General features: G+C 38.5%; 2 protein-coding genes across 2 annotated transcripts; both read right to left on the reverse strand.

Annotated features, from left to right (window-relative positions):
• Positions 1–1,808: 1,808 nt before the first annotated feature.
• On the reverse strand, positions 1,809–4,765 carry LOC135198074 (uncharacterized). The gene is made up of 8 exons (XM_064225487.1): positions 4,607–4,765; positions 3,921–4,023; positions 3,594–3,671; positions 3,365–3,448; positions 3,107–3,193; positions 2,666–2,749; positions 2,242–2,304; positions 1,809–2,000 (listed from the first exon to the last, which is right to left on the reverse strand). Exons 1-7 carry the CDS (start codon positions 4,607–4,609, stop codon positions 2,285–2,287), a joined length of 459 nt encoding a protein of 152 aa, XP_064081557.1. The 5' UTR covers positions 4,610–4,765; the 3' UTR covers positions 1,809–2,000; positions 2,242–2,284.
• A 19,108-nt stretch (positions 4,766–23,873) lies between these two features.
• Positions 23,874–26,815, reverse strand: LOC135198073 (uncharacterized). Its single transcript, XM_064225486.1, has 8 exons — positions 26,664–26,815; positions 25,982–26,084; positions 25,659–25,736; positions 25,402–25,485; positions 25,118–25,204; positions 24,730–24,813; positions 24,306–24,368; positions 23,874–24,060 (listed from the first exon to the last, which is right to left on the reverse strand). Exons 1-7 carry the CDS (start codon positions 26,664–26,666, stop codon positions 24,349–24,351), a joined length of 459 nt encoding a protein of 152 aa, XP_064081556.1. The 5' UTR covers positions 26,667–26,815; the 3' UTR covers positions 23,874–24,060; positions 24,306–24,348.
• Positions 26,816–27,628: the final 813 nt, after the last annotated feature.

Consider the following 27,628-nt stretch of genomic DNA (forward strand, 5'->3'; position numbering starts at 1 on the left):
CGAAAGCTTTCAAAACTTTTTGGTCTCCTCTCACTGCGATGACCCTCGTTTTCTCTGCTTGTATGCGGAAATATCAAAGAAAACGTCCTCGCTTTATTTTGGTGGTAAAATATTATAAAATATGAAGTTGCCGTGTGGGGCGTTCAGTTGTGGCAATAGATAAGAATCATTAAGTGAATAGATAAAAAAAATACAATTCCTTGTTGAGTTTGTTTTTTACGTTAACGTCTTCACAAAAGTAGTTTTATACCTAAGCCGTAGGAAAGAGTTCCACAAAATCCCAAAACTATGTTGAAGAAATTCAACTAGAATCCTGCTTTAAGACTCCTAAACTAAATAAACATAGGCAAAGTGTTCAGTGCTGTGTCTGTGGAATACGTATCGCCATCGCATCCTAGCCCCGCCTTGCTTATGTGCAGCTTCTAGTTCCAAGAACCTTTTGGATGTTACGACCTGTCAGTTATGGCCGTTGTGCGCATATTTCCTTCATACTCATTTTCTAACTGTGATTGGTTTGTGAATGGTGATTATTATGCTTTATAATTCTAAAGGTGATGAGGTTTTGTGTCAAATGTTGCAGGTTAAGCACCTATTATATATGGGCAGTTGCACTTCGAAATTTTGCGAACAAAACAGTCCTTTTTGCGATGAAACCGAAGTGAGATAAATCACAAGATGGCCTAAAGATTCACGACTCATCATCGTTTACATGTGTTATTTATTCGGGGAAGGAAATTTTTATATCTCGGCTAAGTAAGTGTAGCTACGTTTGCATCATAACAGTCCTTTTTCATTCGGAAACGGTGAAATAAGCATCAATTTCGGTGTATTTCGTATGGGATTGAAAACTAAAAAAATTTATATTATGACCTTTGATGTTTATGTTACTTATAATACAGTACTTTAGATAGCACAATATCCGTTACTGATCATAGAAAGTACAGGCTAAGTAACAAGGTCCTTATACCCAGTCCGGCAGCAGATAATTTTTCTTTTAATTTCATTCTAAATAGAATCTCTCTCTCTCTCTCTCCTCTCTCTCTCTCTCTCTCTCTCTCTCTCTCTCTCTCTCTCTCTCTCATCAGGTTGTTGCAATGTCCTTCATGGAACATTCATTATGCGTTAAGCAAATAATTACCATGGTGCGATGGTCTCATGTCTGGTGCACTGTCGGCATTACTAGATTGAGCTTGCAACATCCCTTCGAGTCCTGACTGCTGCCACTTTTTAGCCATCATCTCCTTTTCACTTGCTCGGGGAGTAAGCATAAGACCTACTTGCTATTGTTGTTGTTTCTGCTGCTGTTGTTCTTGTTGTGGGTGAGGGAAAGGTTTATGGAAGAACCTAAAAAGGTCTGAAAAAATTATTTCGCTTCAAGTTCTAGATACAGCAATTGTAGAATAGGATATTTATTAAACAAGGCTCTATTTGACCATAGGTTTTAACACGTTTTAATTTATTTGGTGTACTGAATTTAGAGACTGTTTCTATTCAATTTTTTTGTGTTTCCACTTATAACTAAGAATATATGAACGTGTTTAATTTGTGTCTTTATTTGATCTTTATTGTGAGTACGAGTAGTTCTAAGTTGGAGCATTAATTACAAAGACCACTTCACATCAAGTTAGGTATATAATGTTTACAACTTATACGTGAGGGGAAAATCTTCAGTGATGACACCTTTACATGATTAAAATGTAAAGTGTGTATCATCATGCTTTCCTTAATGAACAATTACATATTTTTGGAAAGTGATGACATGAGTCATAATTATAAAAAACCTTCAGTAGGAATCAAGAAAAGAGATGTAATGCTCAGAATTATATTTCACTTCATTCTTAACATTATTTCAAGGTCTTTGATTCTTAGATTTATGATAAAGTCCTTTTACAAATATGGTTTGAAAACTAGCTATAAATAGCCATTAACGGCAAAATTCGGTTCGTTCTGTTCCTCTGCGCCCAGTTGGAAATCCTTCCTTGGTTTCATATCTCAGAGATCTGTTGGGAAAGTAGATTTATTTTTACTTCTCTTTTAATATTACATGTAAAGCTACAGGACTACTACAATCAGTCTTATCACAAGAACTTTTCAAGTATAAATTCTTTTTCAGACAAAAGAAAAGCATTTGGAGTTTTGCTTTTTAGTTGTTTAAACATTCACTAGATAATTTGAGTTCAATATATAATAACACGAGTTCATTTTGATAGTTTCTAAGAAGTTCGTTAAAAAGAAACTTACCTCAGTTTGTCTGCTCTGATTACCTGTGACCGTTATACCTTCTCTATTTGCGCCAGGTCAGTGCTAGAGGAAATTAATATTTGGTTATTGTTATTGCTAGAATCATTTTTGATACTATTGTTGTTCTTTTTTCTACTCTCAATGTCGGAGATTTGTAGATAATATGCCTTTTACGGAAGTATGTTTATTGAAATTATGTCAGCGTTTATTTAGTATGCTGAGATTGAAATATACCTCAGTAATATTGCATAAAATTCATTGGAACTGAATTCAAAAATAAATTATACAGGAATGTATAGAACTGGATTATTAAAATATAAAGTTTGAAAATAATAATTAAGAATCGTTGAATCTCAATTTCTTGTAATCCTCATGAAGTTATGTTCGATCCCTCAGGTTTCTGCAACCTCGTTATTTCACTCACGTGTTAGTTGAAGTGGTGAAGAAGCACCGGAGAACGATCCCCCGGACATTCGACCGCTGGGTCCCGTAAGTGCACTCTCAGTGGCTGCAGGGAGGCGTTTATGAGCATTAGTCAATGAAGGTAAGGTTTTGAACTTCTTCAGAGAGATATTTCATTGTAGTCAAGGGTTTTAAATGATAGTTTTGAGAATTTCTTTTCTCATTTTCATTGCCTGGTCTCATGAGAGCTTCCTTATGTAATGAGATCGAAAAGAAAATTTGGCGAGAGTACCCAGTGTGAAGGAAATTACTTTTTTCTGGAATACCTGTATCTAGTAAATACTAAACAAGTACTTTCTGGGAATAATCATTCGTTTTTCTCTTCTATATTCGGATTCTTCTTCTCTATGTCAATTTACTTTTGTATGATTGTCGAGAATCGGAAACTCTCTCTCTCTCTTACATGTTCTGGAGACTGATCCCGTGGGAGTCGAAAAGGACTGAGTGTCGGCATTCATCGCCCCTTGGCCTTGCAGATCCCCGAAGTATCCTGAAGGGAAGACAGAAGAAAGGAACTTGACAGCTGAGGTTTGATTAAGAGGCATAATGGAAGTCGATAGGCGTTTACATATGATTGGTTCTGCTTTTAAAAGATGTATCGTGAAAGAAAGCATCTTTCATGTGACTATGTGAATGTTTCAACTTGATCTTATAGACTTACTTCCACCTGCTTTATTTCCATCTGGTCCTCCAGTCAGGACTGCTCCGTCTAACCTTCCAGTGCCGCTGAGTCCAGCCTGCATTGCTGGAAAATAAAAAAAAGTTGGGGTAGAGTAATTTTCTTCCAAGTGGTTGTCTAAATTAGCTAAATTGAGAAAACTGAAGTTTTTTTTTTCAGAACTGTACCCAAAAGTAGTAGAAGTAACCGGGCTGATTGTGTGTATACTTACAAGCGGTTCCCAAGCCTCGAGAGTCGGTATCGGTTTTCGAATAGGTATTTGCATTCCCTTCGTGAGATCCTTCATAGACTGTGGGTAGAAAATTAAGTTTTGATGAAGGGGTTAGGTTATCTAAGGCGGGGCTTTTGGAACATATTGTAATGATTGAAAGTGTTCCTGTACAAATATTTGTTTATATACATTTATATATGTATCATATAGATAAATATTAATATATATATATATAGATATATATATATAATATATATATATGGGAACCTGACTCATGGTCCCATAAACGTTTTTATCAACGTAACAAAAATTAGCTAAATATCCTACGTGCTCCGTATAGAGGAAGAGGGGCATCTGCAGCAGGTGGGAAAGACAGGCACGGTTCCAGGAGGCCCACCAACAGCACAGTGATTGTGGCAGTGCACAGCTTCTGCAAGAGATTAAAGCCTTTGAAGACAACTTCCGTATCTCCATCTGGTAGAAAGACATTTAAACGATGGACAGGTCCCACGTCAATAAAAGGCGACGGTGAATGGAAGGCAGTCATTCCATGAGATATATTTTGTTTTTTTCAGAATTCATAATTACTGTTAGGGCTATTAAAGTAAATTTTATTTACGTAAAATCTAAGAATTCAGTTTCTTTACCCAGAGCATCCCTTTTCCCCCTCGAAAAAACTACAGTAGTGACTTAATCATTTTCTGTGAAGTCTAGACAAATATGAAATTCATTTGCTTCTTATTCGAGATTCAAGAAAAAATGTAAGGTCTATTTACTGGTGGCACGAACCCGACGCTGTATTTTCTGTAAAGCAAAATCACTGCGGGCAGCTCTATGAGCAAGAGCCGTGCTGGCATAAGGCCAGCTTAATCTCAAACAACAAAACAGCAAAATCACATTCTTCGCGAACCTTTTAACGATAACATTATCATTTCTTACTGCGGGGAATGTTATGGGCTGATAACTTGTTTCAGACTTTAATGAAATTAACAAATACGTTTTTTCCTACTCACCATATTGCACAAATAATCAGTTGAAGCAGACAAGAGAAGAAATGAACTTCTGGGGAAGACCGTTGACCGATGACTATGCGTGGTGGCCGAATGCGACTTATATACGACTCACACAGATATGCATTACCGCTCTTTATAATTCAGTGCATGTTATGTTGTGGGGAAGTGCACACAGTTTGTTGTGCGTTTTTGCTTGTTAGAGCTGCTTCGTAACCAAGCACTAATTTATAGATGAACAAAAGTTTGAAAGATTATAAGCAGGATTTTAGCTTCCTTGTTAAGAATACATTGGAGTTGAGAGAAATGGTTGATTATACTGCACTTCAAACCTCATTTAACACGCTTCTTTATCTCCTACTTTCACCTGTATTCTGCCCTCTCGGAAACCCTGTCTCCAGAGACTAGTTCTTGGTACTTGCTGCAAAGTCGTTCATTTCTCTTTAATTTGAGTCACATCTTGTGGGTTTTAAGTAGCATAAAAGAGGTCTTCCCTCGATGAGAATTTCCTCATACATTAGTTTTGTTCTGGTAATCTGATGACATCTGATACGGAACTTTATTTTGGAAATATTTACGGAGATAAGTACGTAAACACATACCATATCCAGAGCATTTTATTTACTGTAACATTTCACTGCGTTTACGTAAAGCATTTTCAAAACTGAAAAAGGAGAAACAAGTCACAGAAAAAGGAGGAACTAGTCGCAAAGACAGAAATTTACAATTTAGAGATAAGCGTATGTAAATAGCAAATATATTAAAACAATAAATATTGCAAAAACGTGTGAAAATACTGTTTACAAGAATATTAATTATGAGAAAATATTGACAATGTATACAAGGAACATAGGAATGCACTAGAATATTAACATGTCTAAATTCAGTATTGGGTTCTTCATTTGGATGAAGACGGATTCTTGAATTGTTAACTTCAAGACGATTTTAAAGTTTTTTAGGCAAAATTTTACTTTACATATACTTTCACAGTGGTTCCTTATGTAAGAGAAGTTGATAATATCAATGGCCTCTATGTCCTGCTACTGACAGCTCCATGATGGTCAGTTCTCAAAGAAAGATTGGTCAAACTAGAACCAATATAGCCATGCTGGTAACAAGTACATTAGAAAAGGTAAACACCGGATGCCAATAGGCCATCTGGTAATTTATTCTTGATTTTTAAAAAGGATTTTATATTAAAACTGTTATACACAAAAAACTTCGGTCTTATCTGTAGCAGGAAGGTTCTGAAAGCTTCGTTAATCACGTTATTCAATAACTAGTTCATTTTGCTTGATATGAATGGGAACCTGAAATATATAATATGTTTCATAGGGCCTATCATTGTTAAGAAACTGTTTAACATTTTCATAATATAGTTTGTCCTTAAAACCATTGTATTCTCTGCATTCGAATAAACCAATATATCTTTAAAAGGATCCAAAACAGCCTGCTCCCTCTCCAGTTTTGATATTTATTCATCCAAACTGAAGACTTAGAAGAGACCAGAGCCAAAGTACAAATAAAAGTTAAATTTTTTAATTACCTTCGTGTATATCATACTCATGATACATGACAGCATTCCTTTTGAGTATCTTTCTTTAATTTACAGTTCAAATTTCAGGAAATCCCTAAAAATGTTGTGTGCAAGAACTGTAGCAAAGCTTTTGATGAAATAGTGTACAGCATCAAAAGCTTTGTTACTGGACTCTGAATTACCAAAAGATTTCACAGTCAGTCACTATGGGACCCTCTGGTGACATGTCTTAAATGTCACTAGAGTTGCCCGTCACCCATTTTACATCCACATGCTAGGTCAACTACCGGTCACTAGTTTCTCATCTCCATGCCTATTCAAAATAGGTCCATTTCAGAGAATAAAGTTATATCCATTACAGAAATGTGTCTCTTTCCCTTCCACTGCTGACCTCTTAGAGCAATATGTGGACCAGCGTGGTTTTCACATATACCCTAGCAATTAGTGGACTCACTTCCTCCATGTCCTAAAAGTGAAAGAAACCAATAGCACACTAAATATATTGCTTTAGTTCCAGCTTTGTTTTTCCTTAAGAGGCTTTCCTACACGAACAAAAATTATATGGCACTTAAATTCTGGCTTTACTCTCCCTTCAGTGTTCAAGGTCATTCTCTATCATCTTGGCAGACCTCGACATTTATTTCACATAAATATTGATTAACAAACTTGATATGTTCATGTCTACAATTAAATAACGCCACTAATTGACTAAGTACAGTGGTTAAATTATGGCTTTGCTTTCCTTCGAGGACTTAGGTTTTTCCACTATCTCAGTAGACCCTGCATGGTATTTGTATAAACCCTTGGTGATTTATAAGCTGAATACAGCCATACCTACCACTAAGAAAAGCCATTGGCTAATTACAGTAGTGGATAATGAGCCAAACAAAAACACTATCAACCTCCATCTTATCTGTCTCAACAATTCAGGAAGACAAAAATAAAAGTCTGCCATCAAAACCTTACAGAGGAAGTAGGTTATGTACTTAAGTTGATTCAGACACCCGTTTCTCCAGATATCCCATTAGCTCATTGTCAAGGAATGTTTTTGTTAACATTCCTTGAATGCAATACTGAGTGGACATCCCAAGAAGGTGAACCTCATAAAAGGAATATGGCTCCATTGCCTCCCAACCAAAATCAAGGCCGCGCTGCCAAACACTGGGGTCATATTTATATCAGATCTCTTAAAGAAGGCAGATGAGCCATTGAAGGCCATGAAACATACCACCCATAGCATCTTCAACCCAGGAATAACCAAGACCAGGAAAATGAAAGTCACCCCAGCACTATGGAGAAGGGATTTTAAAAGCCTTGACAGAAATGATGCAGATTTAGAGTCCATCATTCAAGTCTCATTCATATATTCGGTGAAGATCTCATCCTTCCTTTGGAACTCAGCTAGGTTACCCTTAGTCAAGATTTTAGTGCCTATACTACCACCATAACTACTTGAAGGTGCCCCTCCAACCACTGTCCGTCATTATTCCCAACAACTACAACATTAGCTTCAATAAGAGTCAATACTGATAGAGTTGGTGCTCTCTACCACACTCATGCCAAGATCAACCACACCGCCTCTGTCGCACTCTTTGGAATTCATGGTCAGATTCTCCCTCTTAAACTCTAGGTATGCACCTATATATTACTATGGTATTTTGCTACATTTTTAAATAAAATTTTTCAATGGATCTGGAGACCTGTTAAGGTTGTTTGTGCTGATGAGCTGTTCGTAAATATGGATGGTATTGTTTGCATAGTTAGCAGCAGTTGTAACGAGGATTTTGCGTTTTCATCAGCCGTCATCGTGAGTTGCCTGCGGATGCAAGCACTTGATTTCTGGCCTTCGGCTTGTATGAAGCTCACGAGGTAGAGGAGATATTTCTTGCCTTTTGCTAGAACACCTCCATTGTGCCTGTGAATTTCTACAGACACCCTTAGGATTAGGGGCTTGGCACTGGATTCAGGAGATGGTGGGTGCCGGTGGGTGTGGCACAAGCAGTTTTTAGAACAGGTAAATTGAAGTTTTTCACCATATACGCCAAACTGGATCTTCAGGCTTTCATTGCTTCATATTCATCAACCGGGATCATCGCTGATTGATCTACAATACACCATTCCAGAACAAGATTCTGTAATTATATATTTTTCATCACACAATCCTCACTATGAGAAACATATCACTGTTGAACCTGCTACAAGCAAAAAAATATATTTAACTATTTAACAATAAGAGTATTTCGCGCCACGTCTACCAACTGGCATAGTTACCAATTCAATTTAGCTACAGTTTAAGCAGTTTATCACACTCGTCACTGATTTCACCTTCTAGGTTTTTCTCGTTTTGTATATAGATTTATATAATCATACTAAAATATAATTATATATCTTCTTATGCTGGAAACAGACCTTCTTTCAAACAAGTTTCATTAAAAATAATGGCAGAATTCACAGAATTGATTTTGTACAATATTCTTTCAATTCTCCGAATGATTTGCCTTTCTGGCACGCTGGTATTATAAAGCAGCTGTCCAATGTTCATCGTGCTGTAGGTCGTCAACGGAAATTTCGGGCGGACTGGTGTTATCAAAAGCAAACTGGTTATCAGGGACAGGCTGGGGTCGTCAACAGGTATACAGGTGCGTTTCGTAGGTCGGGAACAGGCCGTAGTCGTCAGGGGTCTATCCGGTATTTCTTGTTATTTCTTCGTTTCTGGTTTTTAAAAGGCGTCTACATGTTTCAGCCACCTCGTTTGGCCATCTTCGGGACGGGATCGCTGAGTGCAATGGTTTGTATCAGATGTTGTTGTTGGAGATTAAGCCAGCCTTGTGCTGGCACGGGCTCTTGCTCTTAGAGCAGCCCGTAACTGGAATATCTGTAAAGATACAAAAAACAGTGCTTTGGCGGTTAGTTTTGGAAAGGAGATAGGGTGACAGTCAGGATTGCAACCCCTTTGAGCCTTACGGTACCCATCAGTAGGAGAGAAAGTTTTATAGCAGTGAGACTCAGCCTAGCTGAAGAGTGCTGAGTAGGAAGAAGGAAGCGAGTTTTAGTTTGAGGGAAAGAAGGCGTTACCTATAAACATTTTAGGCGCAATATATATACATGTGTGTAGCATCTGAAAATATTGCAATATATATCAAACCAACATTAAGCAAGTATTATAGTATATATACATGTTCATGCATACTCACACTTATACATATGCTCCCAAAGATGTTTATGACTCCCATTGCAACCAGTGAAGTAGAGGGTTTGTGCTTTGTGTGGCTTTCATTGTTATTTTGTTTACAAGACACTAGGAGATTCCCATGTGTCTATGGAGAAATGCCGTGTGATTCATCCTTTTACCTGGGAGGTGGGTGAGACATTAGGAGATTCCCATATGTCCCTATGTTATTTAAGATGTGTCTGGTGATCTGTGCCGGTGTCAGCTCTATTTCAGTTAGGTTTGATCTGTAAGACTGTGTCTCTGGGCAGTCTAGTAGGTAGTGTTCGAGGGGCTGGATTGCCTCTCGGTCACAGTACTGACATAACCTGCCCTCATTTCCTATCATTTGCCAGGTGCAGAGGTATCCTAGCCTTAATCTGTGTGTGATGACTGAGAGTTTTCTAGTGGTTTGTTTTGTGATGTCATGCGGCGTTAGATTTGTGACATCCACATACCACTTGGACGTCCTTGACTCTTGTAGGTAGTGACGTCGTACTTCACTCTCTTCTTGGAGTTTGGCATAGCTTTTTGCCATTTCCTTTAGGTGTGTTATGGATGATTGCACTTTTATGCTTACTGTACTGCAGCTGAGGGCACTTTTGGCAAGGAAGTCAGCTTCATCATTTCCCTGGATTCCCACATGGCTGGGTATCCAGTTTAGTGTGACTCTCCTGCCGAGCCAGCTTGATGTGAATTGGGCCAATGATTTTAAATGGCTTGTTATCAGTGTCACATTTTCTTTTGGATTTGTCGCTTTGATAGCGAGTATTGCTCCTTTGGAGTCAATATGCACTGTTGTGTGTCCTTCTTTTACATTGGAATTTTCTAAGGCTTTTAAGATTGCCATTAGTTCCGCTTGTAGTATGGAGGCATTGTTGGATAGCCTCCAGCTTCCTTTGAAGTCTTGGGCAGCCACTGCTGCTGCAGTTGCTGGAGCTTCTGGGTCAACTGAGCCATCAGTGTAATATATGTTTTCAGCTGCTATGTTCTCGATTGCTTCTTCTGCTGCAGTTTTCATTTGTGCTGCTGTGCACAGTGCTTTGTTTGCCGGTAGTATTGTGAAGTTATACCGGATTGGGTCTTCGACCCAGGGAGGTGGTTTTTGGTATCCCTCAGGTGGGACATCCTTTGTTATGTGTTTCACTGTGTCCTGCATACCCAGTTCTCTCAGTGTCTGGAGTATACTGCCCGCATAGGTTTTGGGTGGGTCTAGTTCTTCGTGCAAGTTTATACACGCTTGCATTTTGTTTTTGTGTGGTCCATTTCTGTCGTTTCTGATGGTTTTGCACAGAATGGCAATATTTCTTTGGCCTATCCTGTGCTTGAGAGACTGCAGTTGTGTCTCTGCCCTCAAGAGACAAATTCTTGTCCACATTGGGGCTCCAAGTATAATTCTCATTGCGTTGTTTTGGATGACTTCCAGCCTCTGCTGTTGATCCTTTCTGAGATTTGTCAGGACTGGTGCTGCGTATTCTACTTGTGCTCTGATGGTTTGTATGTAGAACCTCCTGAGCAGATGGTATGTCGCACCTTCTTGCAATGATGTGATTTTCTTTAGGGCATTAAGCCCTATTTTTGTTTTGGCTTGGAGGAGCTGTATTTGCTTCTCAGGAGATAGTGAATCTGCAATGCAGACTCCCAGATATGTGTAGCTATCCACCCAGTCTATGACGTCTCCTTTCAGTAGAAGGTTGGGTGGATTTTGATCATGTTTTATTGCCATGGCTTTTGTCTTATTTCTGTTGATTTTGAGTCCCAGTTGCGTGCACTTGTCCTCAAGTTTTTGCAAGGCTTCTTGCATCTTTTGGAGCTGTCTTTGAGGGCCGGAGCTGACGATGCAAACATCTTCAGCATATATGAAGACCTCTACTCCTTGTGGTAGCTCGAGACAGGCTACATTTTCCATAAGGACATTGAATAAGAAGGGGCTTAGAATGCCCCCCTGTGGAGTGCCGTTTTCAAGAGAGTAGTATTCTGACATTCTGCCTTGGAACACTACTCTTGCTTCTCTGTCTTGCATGTATCCTTTTGTCCATGTAAGCAGGTTGCCCTTGATCCTCTTTCTGACTAGGGAGGAGAGGATGGTTGCTGCATTGGCCAATTCATATGACTTTTCTAGATCTAAGAAGACCACTATGGATTTTCTGCCATTTATGGCACTTAGCACATCTGTGAGGCACTCGTGGGTGCCTACTCCTTCCCTATAGGCATAGAGCCTATGGTGTAGGGGCCCTGCTTTCCATAGTAGTCTGTTCAGAACCATTCTTTCTGCAACCTTTTCAGTGCAGCTGATGAGGGATATCGGCCTATATGCGCCTTCTTCTTTTGGCTTAGGTATTGGTTGTGTGTCTTGCTGTTGCCATTTCTTTGGCCTGGTGTGCTCTGCATATGTCCTGTTTACCAGGAGTAGATATACCTGTTTGGCAGGGTCTCCCATGTGTCTCAGCATGCTGTAAGTGATTGCATCTGCTCCAGGGGCTGTGTCTCTTTTCCCCTTGCTGAGTGCACTGTTTAGTTCTTCCATAGTGAAGGGTGTGTCTGTGTCATCAGGTGTGTTGCAGACAGTATTGATTTCCCTCCATCTTGCTGGGGAAATTTCATTTATCTTTTCCCGTGTTGTTTGAGGAAGGTTGTGGGATTTTGTCCTTTCTGCGAAGTTTCTGGCTATATTGTCAGCTTCTTCTTGTGGGTTGGGGTGGATGCTTTGCGCTGTTCTTCCTTTCCCTGCAATTTTTGCAAGGAATCTCCAGATCTGGGTTACTGGAGTTTGTCTGCTGATGTTTGCACACCAATCATACCATGCCTGTTGTTTAATTTATTTTGTCTCTTCAGTTGCATGGGCTATTACCTCTCTGAGAAGTCTGTGCATCTCATCAGATGGTTCCCGTCTGAAGAGTTTCCGCACTCTGTTGACTCTGGCGTTGAGTTCTTTGACCCTTTCACAGTAGTACCATGCATCTTTGTGATCGATCTTGGATCGTTTGATCTTTGGCATGGACATGTTTGCTGCCTCTCTGAGTTTGCTGATGAACTCTTCATAGAAGAGTTCTATATCGTTTGCAGGGTTTTCAAGGTAGTTCCTCGCCCATCTCGTCATTATGGCTTCAAATGTAGCCCAGTTTGCAAACTTGGGGTTCCATCTTTCTGGTGGCGGTGGTATGGGGGGCAGCTTTTTGAGCCGTAGGCCAATGTCAATGGCTATGTGGTCGCTTGTGAGGGTCTCGTGCAGCTTCCATGTTGCTTGCTCCTTTAGGGCGGAGTTTGTGAAGGTAAGATCTAATCTTCCTCCTTTTAGGTGAGTTGGCTCTCCACTGTTTAATAGGCACACCTCTGGGAATTCACATGATAACTGGTGTAGATGTCTTCCAGTTGTGTTTGTTTGTTGTGTAGAGTTCAGGCTTGGGTGATGTGCGTTGAAGTCGCCTCCAATTAGTGTGTTTTCCTGTGTCGCTGCACTGAAGAGTGCTTCCCCTTCGAATGTGTTGTCCCGAGCCCTGTATATGTTGTGTACCGTCAGTGTTGTGTTTGCAAGTGTGAGTTTTACGCTGAGTGATTCTACATCATCTCCGCAAGGGATGTTGTCTACCTTCTTTGAGGGGATTGTGTTTTTGACCAGGGTGATTAGTCCTCTTTTAGTGTCTGTGTATGGTGTTTTGTACACTTTGTACCCTTTAAATGAAAATTTGTCGTTTTCCCTTACAAGTGTTTCTTGTAACATTATGATGTCATAGTTATTTGTTTGTGTGTGTGCTTGCAGGAATGCGTATTTATTGTTTGCACTTAGTATGTTCCACTGGAGGATTTTTATAGTGTCTGTGTCTCTGCAGTCATTTGTGTTGTTGTTGTTTCCTAACTCGTCATTTGCACTTGATGTGCCTTGACTACCAACTCTGAGGTTGGCCCTGGCACTGGAGATGTACCTGGCACTATTACTTGGGATGAAACTGACACCGGGTGTATTTGTAGTGCCATTTGCACTGTTGTTGTTTATTAGTGTAGGCATGGTGATGCAAAGAGTCCTCTGGACGTTCTTATGCACTTGTCAACGACTTCTTTAGCTATTTCCTCTGAGAAGTTTGATCCTGTGAGTTCTGCAAACTTGAATAGCATTTGCACCAGTAGATTTGTGAGGTCTTGAGTCTGTGCGATATATTTGTCTTGTTTTAGTTCTGGGCGAACTTCAAACCTGTTGCTTTGTGGGGTGGGAGGAGGAGGGGAGACTGGGTTATATGGCTTTGGGGAGCCAGGAACAGTGGAGCTAGTTTTAGGATTTGGAGTGAGGAGGATTTGTCGGGTTTCGGGAACAGGAGAGGTTAGAATGTATGTGTTGGTCGGCTTGGCCGATTCTGAGAAACTGATTTTCCTTCTAGTGTTTGTTATTTGTTTCGTTGGTGTGTGTTGGTCTGGGTGTGGTTTGGGGAGTGTTTTGTGTTCCTTTTTCTGAGTTTGAGGCTGACTTTGAGTCCTGTTTGGTCTAGGCCCTCCAGCTGCAGCAGCATAGGACTGTGTCTTATGCTGGGGGTGTGTCTGTGTGTTTTTGGGGGCTTGTTGCGACCCCCTAACTGCAGCAGCAAAGGACCTTGATCCCTGCTGGGTGGTGGGAGCTGCTGTTGTGTGTTGTGGTCTGTCTGTGTTGTGTGTGTCCAGGGAGGCTCCGAGGTGTGATTCCTTTAAGAGTGTCTATTTTCTGTAGCCTTATCGGGCATTTTCTGTTCCACGCATGGTGGTTTCCCTTGCATGCGGGGCATCTGGCATTTGTTTCTTGTCCTTTCTTAAATTTGTCTGTGCAGAGTTTTGTGGGATGTCTCCCACTGCATACACCACAAATGGCTTTGGCGGTGCAGGCACTGCTATGGTGTCCGTACCTCTGACAGTTAAAGCATCTCAGAGGTTCTGGTGTGAAGTCCATGGTGGGGAAGGAGCCCCACATGCCAAGGTTCAGTGACTTAGGCTGAGTTCCTTTCCATTCTACTAGGACTTTGCGGGTTGGCTGGGGGTTGGGTCCTTTTGTGTGGCATCTCTCTGCTTTGATTACCCTGGGATTTTCCAGAATAACCTTGGTTTCAAATTGCAGAGGGTAATGGCATAATATAAATCTGCAGGGTTTGTCGTCAGGATTGAGGAATTTAAAGCTGGCAGGATTGTTTTTCATATATTCATTTGTATTCAGGTCTGAGGGTATTGCAAACAGTTCTCCCCTGGTAGTGGGTCTTACCTTGAACAACTTACCCTTCTTTTCGAGGTCCTTAACGAATTCATATGCACTGGTTCCTGTTGGAGGAGTTATCAGGTATTTTCCATGTGAGGGTGAAGGTGCTGCTGGTAGTCCTTGTTTGCGTTTGTTTCCTGTGACAAGCTGGATCCGTCAATCTGTGTCCATGCAGGGGGGTTTTCCTTGTCCTCTTGAGTGGCTGTGGTGGATTCTTCTTCGGAGGTGGAGGAGTCTAGCCGAGGTCTAACTGCTTCAGGGGCATCTGAAAAAGAGGAAGAAGAAGACGTTGTCCGTTTCCGGTTCTCAGGTGCTTCTGCAGTGGTGGGTGTGGGCTGGGTTACTTGGTCCATGGCTGCATTCGTCTTCGTTGTTTCTATTCTGTGAGGGGCGGAGAGAGAGCGAACGGAGAAGGAAAGGGTATAGTCGTTTCGCGCGGAACGGCGCAAGACGGCTTATAGTGACGGAGATAGGAGAGAGAGATACGAGAGAGAGAGAGAGAGAGAGAGAGAGAGAGAGAGAGAGAGAGAATGTATGTGTATGTGTGTGTTGTTATATTTTTTACTTTTGCCTGAAGGGCCTAAACCTGGTTTATGAGAGACACCAGCCTATCGTTCCTGTGCTACTTGCAAATAAGGATTGCGAGAGTAGAAAGTTTGTGTCCCTTAGACCCTGCTTCAATCGGAGTTTTCAGACCCCAACGGCTACCGAATTTTAGGCAGGAGAGACTGTTAGTAATGGAAAATTATTTTAGAGAAACAGATGTCATATGAAAGGTCTCAGGAGAGATGTTACTGCTACGGAGGCCGAGCAGCAACGATGTATCAGATGTATTCATGCTATTTATTGCATTCGGGTGGCTTGAAGAAACGGGTACCTCACTTTTCATTGGGCAATACCTGTGACGTCACGAGCGATGTCATCAGGGGGCCCGTTGCTGGTTGGCTGTCCTCTTCGTGGGCGGAGCCTCATCCTTATTGGTGATGGTGGAGGTCCCCTCGAAGGGCGTGCTACCAGGTCGTCCTCAGGGCGAGAGCTTAAGCTGCGATCACCCTCTGGGTTACTAGGGACGTCCTCAGGATGAGAGCTAACGCTTCTATCATCCTCAGGATCCCTCTGGTGCGATGGTCGTTGTGGGGCGGTGTCTGCTGCTCTCCTGACGGCGGTGGGGAGGAGGAAGGTCTCCTGTGTGACGTTCAAACTGGGCTTCTCCCTCCCGATGTGCAGCGCTTCTAAGATTCGCAAACGACGTAGATCGGGTGCTTGGTCGATAATCTCGAAGTTACCGACGATGTCGCTGCGGCGGATTCTTTTATTATGTGCAGTCCTTGCATGATTAAATACTGCTCCTTCCTGCGCGTGACAGGAGATCCTCTTGGAGAGGCGCATTGACGTCATCCCGATGTAAGTTCCGAGGCATCCTCGGATTGGGCACGTGTATCTGTAAATGACGTTCGTCCTCTTCAAGGGATCCTGCAACGGTGCGGGGTTATTTTTCATAATAAGACTGCATGTTTTTTTACTTGTATAAAATATGATCAAGTTGATCTGCTTGTTGCTGTCGGTCGGGGAAACGTGATTCCTGATTATTTCCCGTAGGGCTCGCTCGTCTTCTTTATATCGCCGATGGAAGGTGCCCTTGTAGAAAAAATTAATTTTCTGCTGGGGGTCTTGTTTTATACTCTCTACCTAAAAGTTGAAACGGGATCATTGGCGTTATTTCTTTGGTACCATTTACAATATTATTAGATAGCCCCGTTGAGTGATGAGTGTAAATGTTTACGTCCTGCCAGAGATTAATCTCTTTTAGTTAGAGTGGTTTTTGGTGGTAGGTCTCTGTTTTCTAATATTAGGTGGTATGACTTGGATCATCGGCAGATGACATCTTTGCCATTTCAACAGATATCTTTCACTTTCACAATCGAACATTAGTAGCATCAATATGCAGTAAATGTGCCTTGCTGTTGAACTTCTCAATTCCAGAGGTCCTTTATTCCTCACACCGTTGGGTTGTGGAGCAACCTCCCTGAGGATGTTGTGCAATTGTAACTTCAAAAGTTCAAGTGAAGATGCAATGCATTACTATAATACAATTTAACTTGTATTTTTGTATATAAATGAAAATTATATTTATTAATTTTTCTGTCTTCTAATAACTGATCTGTTTCTGTATTTCCCACTCGTTTCCGTTATTTCTTTCAAATGAACTCTGTATACTTTGAAAGCTAGAATTTCAAGTCGATGGCCCTTGTGGACTTGCTCCATATGAATAGGGCTCATCCTCAGAATAATGGTAATAGTAGTAATAATAATTATATATACATATGTATATATACATATATATACATACATACATACATACATACATACATAAATGTATATATATATATATATATATATATATATATATATACACATATATATAATATTTTGTTATGTAATAAGTGATCTTAAGCACAAAAGATATTGGAACTCTTGTTACTTACATGGAAATTTCTCACCTTCCTCCCACCTTAGGAAAAGTGACTGTGGAAGGAATAAGTCTACTTTTTTATACTAAATAAGAAGGGGAACGTATCAGCATGAAAAATATTTGATAGATGTTAACAATTTCCCCATAAAATTAAATGTTACAACTTAGGGGCTAAATTTGTATTCGTTCAAGTCACCAAAGCCAAAAAAGATGAAATTTTCTTACAAGTATCGCCATGACTAGATCGTTAATCGAGCTAGCTCTTAATCCACTCAATCTTGTCAGACAGCTCGGTAAAAAGTCATCATTGTGAATTTTTGTGGTGAATTATGAAGCCTGTGTTTAGAGCCTATTTTCTCTCCAGAAAGGAAGTTTTCTCATCAAAATTCCTATTTTTTATAAAACTTTCTGTAAATCAATTATATTAGAGTGTAACAAGACGATATTTATCTTATCAGTGTAATCCTTACATCAGGCAAGATGTTATCGGCATAACATTCTGTTGTTATTAAACTGGAACAAGGTGTGAGCATTATCTTTTCTCATTAAATTTATGTCGTCAGGGCTGCATCGCTGACAGACATGACCTTTTGGGTAAACAAAGCAGCGGAATAACCTTTACAAACTAGTGTTGTGGGTCGTCGGCAAACAGCTATTGAATTTTATTCCCTTATTGAGACACGGATGTTTTCAGCAAGAAACGAGGAACCCTTGAAATCGTGAGCTAGAGTCAAACTTGACTGACGTTTTGTTTTAAGGAAGAAACTAAAAATGAGATTGCAAGGCTAGATCTTACAACTTGCTAGTTAATATTTTTAGTGATAAAAAAAGAAGAGGTCATGGGGCAAACAACCGAATTCTCTCATGTATCTCAGTCAGAAGGGACCATGAAGGAAAAAAGACATAACCTCAGATAAACTGATAAACCTGTCTCTTGAAAGACCCAGGAAAAGCGAAGAAGGAAGAAAGTTCAAGGCTTGCTGGTAGATGGAAAGAAAGACAGATACTGATTTCGAGAGCGAATATGCATTGGTATGACGGGGCGGGTGTTTGGGGCTGCGTGTGTGTAGCTAGACTATCTCCTTGACCTCAATGGAACAGTGACCGAAACTATACCGTCAGAAAAGATCGGTTGAGAAATAAGATTAAGAAATTATAAGGTCAGTGATCAGAATAATTGCATACGACTGAAAGGGTAACTAAAAATGAAACACCTCAGATATGATGGCAGTATCCCAAGCATAGCCAGATAAGGCCTACATATTAAGCTTTCAATAATCGGGTTGAGCAAAACAGTTACCTGTACGGAAAATATATTTTTGTTTGGAGACAAATAGATCTATATGAAGTATGTGATACCTGAACAAATGTTGAAATAACCTTAGTATACTAGATATTTGGTGAAATGTTAAACCCATCAGTATGTTTTGCAAGCTGCTTAGGGAAACTTGAAGCACCCTGCCACTTGCTCACATCCAATCTCAACCTTCTCCTCTTGTAAACACTTACACTCCCTTTCACTAGCTTCTTTAATTTCTCTTCACTATCCAGTGTCAGCGCTGTGTCATATGAAAACATCCATTGCATGTTCATTCACAATGCATATATTATTTCACAACTTTGCCTCTATATTTACAGTTCTTTTTGTGATTTTCGATCCACTTATGAGTCAAAATGAGTCACTTTAGGTCCGTCATAAAGTTTCAATCGGTCTGAGCAACTTCGCAACGCATCCCCCACCAAACTGCCATTCAATCAACAGCTTTTGCTGTTACTATGTAAATATACCACTATAGACAGCTTTTCCCCCTCACTTTCATATTTTTCTCACACCTGTGTCATAGTAAGCTAGCTCAACCTGCCATTTTCTTCGTACAAACTTGCTCCATGCTCTCCATAACAATCCTCTCATGTTTCTGTCGTAGTCAAAATCCTACCATACACCTTCTTGGAAACTAAGTAGTTTTATGTCACTATAATCTTTTGAGACGTCTCTGTCACCTTTATATATATATATATATATATATATAGTATATATATATATATATATATTTCTATATATATATATATATATAGATGATATATATATATATATATATATATATATATATAATATAATATAATATAATAATATACATACAGAAACACTGTCACTATTAAGCCATTGCTAGGTGGCTCCGGGAAAAAATAAGGACAATAATCGCTTCGAAATCAAAACAGAATGCTGATTAGTGGAATGAACGCTGTATGTGGAAAACAGAAACTCTCGCACCAATAGCGCCTCACACACCTTACAAAAAGACTCACAGCAGTTCGTGAACACCACAACACCCGGTCCATTCTCATGTACTATTCTCCTCCCTCTTATGTACACACACAAACACATGTATGTATGCATGTAAGTGAGCAAGAGAAATAGACAGTTTCTAATAATAATTATGATAGTAGCGGCTTATAAGTGAATAAAAGACAGCATTACGAAGTATGGATGGTGAGAGAATGGAATTAGCTGACTTGTTTGCGTATTTTTAAGTAAATGAAGGAAGCTCTGATTCACTGAGTAGGTGAGAGAACTGAATTATCAGAAGCCCTGAGAAGGTTGGAAGAGAAGTGTCCATAGAAAGATTTTTAGTGATATATTAAAGGACTTTTTAACAAACACTTCTGTTTGGAAGTGAAACGCCGAGGTTAAATGTGTATAATGAAAAAGGTGCTCTGAATACAATTATTTTATATGGTATATGTGGAACAAGAAAGTAGAAAGAGTAAAAAAATTATGAATATCTTCCATAAATAAAACCTAGGACAGTTCTTTTACTCCGGTTTTGATCACATGGAGAAACGTGAATGTGGCATATAAAATAAAGGTCTTGGAGGAATGAAGAGATGAAGACCAAGAAAGTACTAGCAAGGAATATAAGAGCGTTTGAAGGAGGAAGGTGAGCGGCTCAATGTTGTTAGGGGATTCGATGTACTACTGATGAGCAAGTACCAGAAGTGGCTTAGCCTGTAAATGTTTAATGTACCGAGAGTTCCTTCTTGGTTCACCAGTTCGAGGATGAAAGGGTCTTTATTTCGAAAATTTTCGATTTTTTTTTCTATTACAATTAGGCCAAGTTCATTGCTTCCCAGTTGGTACGAAACCGTAACCAGATAATTTATTGTTAATGGTGCAGTTGTAAAGAATTACAATAATCTCAGACTTTGGCCTCAACTTGGTTAACAGCTTGTGTGAGAATATGTGAATGGGAAAGTAAGTAATGGCCTGGTGTACGAGTGGGTATAAGGCAATGGGCTGTCATGTCCTCATGACTATTGATCATCAATACAAATGTGTGAAAGCAGTGATTCATGAAGTCGCTGGAAAAACAGGAGATGCAGATGCAAATTGTGGGATATGAGACAATATGGTTAGTGTTGTGGAATGCTGATTACTATAAATAATGCTGCTCATTAACGATTATGGAAAAAATAATGAAAGAGTCTGAGGTTGTTTTAAAAGGAGGTTGAGTGAAAGTGAGAGGGACAAAGAAAATGCAAAAAAAGGGAGATGAACAGTAAGTCGCAGTAAACGTGGAGGAAGGTAACGGTGTACATAAAGGAGAAGAACAAGAAAAGGTGTCTAAATCGGGCGAAGCTAAAAATTATGTGGGTACTGTTCAACCTCCTCTCCTTTAGCTAAATGATGTGTGGCCATGAAAATAAAAACTGCAGATATCGGAAGGAATCAGTGTTAATGTTAACATACGAGAAAAGAAGGATAAGTGTTTTCAGAGGGCTTGTTTTGTGGAGAGAATGGTGGATGAAGGGTTGGTGAAAGGAGTGTATTTCTGGGGAGCGATCCAAGGAAGTACGAAAAAGAAGCGTAAGAAATCTTTGTCTGAAAGAAATTTTGGAACAGAATATCAATAAAGTCCAAGACGGGTGAATGGAACAGTGTTTGTAGAGATATTCAAAGTGCTACTGATGAATCTTCTTAGTCGGTATGAGTGCTTATTGTTGTGGAAGTTTTCTACATATAGCAAATATTTTCTTGTTTTCATCTGAAGCCACTCATATTGCGGTTGATTATATTCACAATGAATGTATTTGCTATACTGTTAACTGCTTCATTTTATTCTCTTTACATCTAAAATTCTTGACAATTTTCAAATATCCTAATAGTGCGGTTATTATTTTTTAGTAAATATTAACCGGTACCAATAATGTGTAGTAAGTGTTCAAAGAATATTCCGAATTCATCCTTGTAAATTTAATATGGATCAGATTAAACCACCCTAATATTTGAAGGTGTATATTTTGTAATGCGTAATGGATCGGGGACGTTCCATGTTTCCATCGTCACATCAACGTACCAATATGTATGGTTATACTAGATTTAAAATGGAACTACATTCTGATATATAAGACTACAGTCAAAGAGTTGATAAAAAAAAAAAAATAATAATAATAATAATAAGAAGTGAAGTGACATATCTCAGAATTGATCGTACTTCTTTAGAGACTCGTGGGTTGCCAGTTAGTATGTTTTATTCCAATTATAGTCATCCTATTTATCTGATAATACGTATCAGTGATTAACTGTATAAGCACAGAAAGTATTTCCCCAGTGAATGATCAATGTTAGTTCAATAATTGTTTATCTAAAAAAAAAAAAAAAAAAAAAATTCCCCTTTGAAACATCTGGAGCTCTGAAAGTGTGATATCAAGTTTCCACCAGAGTGGCGCAGGAAAAACCGAGTGCATAAGCATTGGTCTAATTTTTGTAGATTAACTTTCTACTTTTATAGCGTTATATCGAAAGTTATTATGATTTCTCTTGATAAAGCACAGAGAAGTTTAGCATCTGATTAAATGAAATATAAATAAGACACAAGTTGGTGTAAAAAAAAAAAAATAGAAATCCAAGTTATATGCGCGTTTAGCATTGGTTACATGGTTAGGCCTATTTCAAGCATCAAGGAAATATATTTTCCAGCTGGTTAGTTAATAATTTCATCGAATTTCTCAATTGTGCACATTTATGCATGTGGAATTGCGTTCAGGGTCGCACCAAACAAGTATTTTCGTAGGTTTTCACCTTTTTTTTTTTCAGTGCATAAGTGAGACTATTCTTGTCCATACGATCCGGAGTATGACTATGCTTGGCGAGCATTATTTTAATTCGAGTATCTCCTGTTATGCTCTCTCTCTCTCTCTCTCTCTCTCTCTCTCTCTCTCTCTCTCAGGACCTTTTTTACCTAGGCAGGAATAACCAGAGGTCTGTTTTAAGAATCAAGCACTAGGCCTATTGGTCATGCTCGGGTGCTTCTTTTTATATATATCCCCAAAAATCTCATAAATTTCTGTTACTATACAATAATGCTTGACTGGATCGAACTGATTACTGTATTGTGAGTAGAGGTAGAGGTAAAGGGGGAGAAGGGTGGCTGGGGTCTATCGTCTCCCTACTTAACCAGGTGGTGATTTTACGGGTGTTCTGGTTGCTTGCGACCCTCTTTCTTGTCTTTGAGATAGCGAGTCTGTTTCCCAGGTGTAAGGACAGGTCCTGGTGTCGGTCCTCATTGTTCTATCTTTGCCTAAATAATAGACAGTGGCCCTACATTGTAAGCCTTGCTATTCCCGGAACTAGACCTAGACCTGAAGGTAGCAGCAGTAGTTAGAGCCTTTCTCGAAGATGGTCTTTAATGCTCGGTCCTAGAAGCTAGAATCAGAACTACCAACCACACCCAACTTCTCTATTGAATCTAGGTGCATTCATGGTTGATTATGTTTAATGTCGCGGAGATTTTCCCTTTACATTCTATTGACACTTGCATGGTTTTATGCATCTTAGCTAAAATAATTGATAATACACTTTAATATTAAATATTTGTTTCCACATTGCTCGAAATATACATTGGTAATGTTGGTAATCTTGTGATGAACGAAAATTTCAAATTGTTTCGTTTCTACAGTTTGAAGTAATTACTATACTTTAAAATAATAACTGCTACCGTAATTTTTTTCTTATGATTATTATAAATATCATAGATTTGATATTTATGCATCATATGTTAAGCTTTATTTTGCTTAATAGACCTTTCACTGTAGAAAAAACAAAAGTTTTTCAGCTACGGGTTGTAGTTGCCAGTTAGTGAATTTCGAACGAAATCCTCTGAAATTTGTCGCTTCACTTCTGGAACTTACTGCACATGTGTTCCAGAAAGAAAATCACCCAATTTCACAGACCAGTCTGTGAAAGAGCCCCAAAAGGCTGGGGTCACTAATATATATATATATATATATATATATATATATATATATATATATATATATATATATATATATATATATGTATGTATGTATGTATGTATGTATATATATATATATATATATATATATATATATATATATATATATATAGTATATATATGTATATATAGTATATGTATATCTATATGTATATATATTTATACATACACACACACACACATATATATATATATATATATATATATATATATATATATATATATATATATATATATATATATATAGTATGCATATATAAATATATATTCTAATATATATTTATATATTTATTTTATTTATTTCCTTATACTTTTAATATTTCGTAAGCGTGCTCCACTACTTCAAATTATACCGAAATTGTAAGTGAAAAACTTTTAGATGCTCGGTTCATGGATCTAACGTTCTTCAATGATGACACCCTTACATAATTTGCTGAAAGATTAAAATGCAATGGTTTCGTGAATGGACGATGACATCTTTTGGAAAGTGAGGACGCGAGAATTAATGAAGGAAAAAAGGACCTTGGATAGGAATCAATAACAGAGATTTAATGCTTAGAATTGTATTTCATTTCATTCTTAACATTATTTCAAGGTCTTTGATTCTTAGATTTATAATAAAATCCTTTTGATTTGAAAATTAGCTATAAATAGCCTTTAATGGCCAAAGCTCGGTTCGTTCTGTTCCTCTGCGCCCAGTTGAAAATCCTTTCTTGGTTTCGTATCTCAGAGATCTGTTGGGAAAGTAGATTTATTTTTACTTCTCTTTTAGTATTATAATGTAAAGACACAGGACAACACAATCAGTCTTATCACAAGAACTTTTCATGTATAAATTATTTTTCAGAAAAAAAGAAAAGCATTTGGAGTTTTGTTTTTTAGTTGTTTAAACGTTCACTAGATAATTTGGGTTCCATATATCATAATAACACGAGTTCTTTTTGATAATTTGTAAGAAGTTCGTTAAGAAGAGACTTACCTCAGTTTGTCTGTTCTGATTACCTGTGACCGTTATACCTTGTCTATTTGCGCCAGGTCAGTGCTAGAGGAAATTAATATTTGGTTATTGTTATTGCTAGAATCATTTTTGATACTATTGTTGTTCTTTTTTCTACTCTCAGTGTCAAAGAATTGTAGATAATATGCCTTTTAGGGAAGTATGTTTATTGAAATTATGTCAGCGTTTATTTAGTAAACTGAGATTGAAATATAGCTCAGTAATATTGCATAAAATTTATTGGAACTGAATTGATAAATAAATTATACAGGAATGTAGAGAACTGGATTATTAAAATATAAAGTTTGAAAATACTAATTAAGAATCGTTGAATCTCAATTTCTTGTAATCCTCAAGAAGTTATGTTCGATCCCTCAGGTTTCTGCAACCTCGTTATTTCACTCACGTGTTAGGTGAAGTGGTGAAGAAGCACCGGAGAACGATCCCCCGGACATTCGACCACTGGGTCCCGTAAGTGCACTCTCAGTGGCTGCGGGGAGGCGTTTATGAGCATTAGTCAATGAAGGTAAGGTTTTTGAACTTCTTCAGAGAGATATTTCATTGTAGTCAAGGGTTTTAAATGATAGTTTTGAGATCACTTGGTACCATAAAATGAAAGCTGCATGCTACTCTATGTGATCTGAAAACTTAACCATTGCTAATACTGGGAATAATAATTCTTTTTTGTCATCTATATTCGGATTCTTCCACTCCATGTAAATTTACTTTTGTTTGATTGTCGAGAATCGGACACACTCTCTCTCTCTCTCTCTCTCTCTCTCTCTCTCTCTTACATGTTCTGGAGACTGATCCCGTGGGAGTCGAAAAGGACTGAGTGTCGGCATTCATCGCCCCTTGGCCTTGCAGATCCCCGAAGTATCCTGAAGGGAACACAGAAGAAAGGAACTTGACAGCTGTGGTTTGACTAAGAAGCTTAATGGAAGTCAATAGGCGTTTACATATTTTATATACAATACAATGCAGATATGACTGGGCTTGTTTTTAAAAGATGTATCGTGAAAGAAAACATTGTTCATTTGACTGTAGCGAATGTTTCAACTTGATCTTATAGTCTTACTTCCACCTGCTTTATTTCCATCTGGTCCTCCAGTCAGAACTGCTCCGTCTAACCTTCCAGTGCCGCTGAGACCAGCCTGCATTGCTGGAAAATAGAAATGAAAGTTGGGGTCGGGTAATTGGCCTGAATGGGAAATGACGTTACTGTCTTCCAAGTAGTTGTCTAAATTAGCTAAATTGAGAAAACCGAAGATTTTTCCTTTCAGAACTGTACCCAAAAGTAGTAGAAGTAACCGGGCTGATTGTGTGTATACTTACAAGCGGTTCCCAAGCCTCGAGAGTCGGTATCGGTTTTCGAATAGGTATTTGCATTCCCTTCGTGAGATCCTTCATAGACTGTGGGTAGAAAATTAAGTCTTGATGAAAAGGTTAGGTTATCTAAGGCGGGGCTTTTGGAACATATTGTAATGATTGGAAGTGTTCCTGTACAAATATTTGTTTATATACATTTATATATATATATATATATATATATATATATATATATATATATATATTATATATATATATATTATGGGAACCTGACTCATGCTCCCATAAACGTTTTTATCAACGTAACAAAAATTAGCTTAATATCCTACGTGCTCCGTATAGAGGAAGAGGGGCATCTGCAGCAGGTGGGAATGATAGACACGGTTCCAGGAGGCCCACCAACAGCACAGTGATTGTGGCAGTGCACAGCTTCTGCAAGAGATTAAAGCCTTTGAAGACAACTTCCGTTTCTGCATCTGGTAGAAAGACATTTTAAACGACGGACAGGTCCCACGTCAATAAAAAGCGACGATGAATGCGAGGCTGTCATTCCATGTAATATATTTTCTTATCATACCGAATTAAAAAGGATTCTTTTTTCAGAATTCATAATTAGTTTTAAATAAAGTTAACTTTATTTAAGTAAAATCTAAGGATTAAGGTTTTTTACCCTGAGCATCTCTTTTCCCCCTCGAAAAAACTTTAGTATTGACTTAATAATTTTCTGTGAAGTCTGGACAAACATAAAATTCATTGGCGTCTTATTCGAGATTCAAGAAAAAACTTAAGGTCTATTTACTGGTGGCACGAACCCACTACAGGCTGCTTTATGAGCAAGAGCCCGTGCTTGGTATAAGGCCAGCTTAATCTCAAACAACAAAACAGCAAAATCACATTCTTCGTTAAGCCTTTTAGCGATAGCATTATAATTTCTTATTGCGGGGAATGTTTTGGGCTGATAAATTGTTTCAGACTTTTATGAAATTAACAAATACGTTCTTTCCTACTCACCATATTGCACAAATAATCAGTTGAGGCAGACAAGAGAAGAAATGAACTGGGGAAGACCGTTGCCCGATGACTATTCGTGGTGGTCGAATGCGACTTATATACGACTCACAAAGATAGGCATTACCACTATTTATAATTCAGTGCATGTTATGTTGTGGGGACGTGCACACAGTTTGTTGTGCGTTTTTGCTTGTTAGAACTGCTTCGTAACCAAACACCAATTTATAGATGAACAAAATTATAAATTTTGAGAAATAGTTGTAATTGTATAAAAGAATATATTAGGCGTGCATAAAACTATCAACATAAGTATAGAGGATAGGAACTGCTTTCTATATTCAGTCTTACTTAAATTCTTAGGTGTAATGTAGAAGAAACCTTCCTGGTGATTTTTAAGATTTTTAGGTCAAATTTCACCTTACATTTACTTCACTGGGGTTCATTTTGGGAGAGCAAGCTGGTCTTTCCAATGACCTCTATATGTCCTACCACTGATAGTTTATGTGCTGTTTCTCTCCCGACGGAAGATTGGTCACATTAGAACCAATATGGCCATGCGGGCAGCAGGTACATTGAAAAAGGTAAACAGTGGTCGTACCTAAAAGCCTTGTGCCAATATATCCCTGCTTTTCAAAATGATTTTATATTGAAGCTGATATATGCAGAAAATTTGGTCTTATCTGTAGCAGGAAGTTTCTGAAAACCTCGTAAATCTCTATGTTCAAGAACTTGTTTATTTTGTTGGGATGAAAGGGAACCTGAAATATATAATCTGTTTCATATTGCCTAATATCTCTCTTTAGGGTTATGTTCATTATTAAGAACTGTCTAATATGTTCATAAAAGAGTTTTTCATTAAAACCATTCTATTTGCTACATTTAACTAAACCAAAGTATCTTTGACAAGGATCCAAAACCTACTGCTTCTTTAACAAATTTGATGAATATTCGTAATCCAGACTGAA

The sequence above is a fragment of the Macrobrachium nipponense genome, chromosome 21 (assembly GCF_015104395.2).
Source record: "Macrobrachium nipponense isolate FS-2020 chromosome 21, ASM1510439v2, whole genome shotgun sequence".
Classification (NCBI taxonomy): domain Eukaryota; kingdom Metazoa; phylum Arthropoda; class Malacostraca; order Decapoda; family Palaemonidae; genus Macrobrachium; species Macrobrachium nipponense.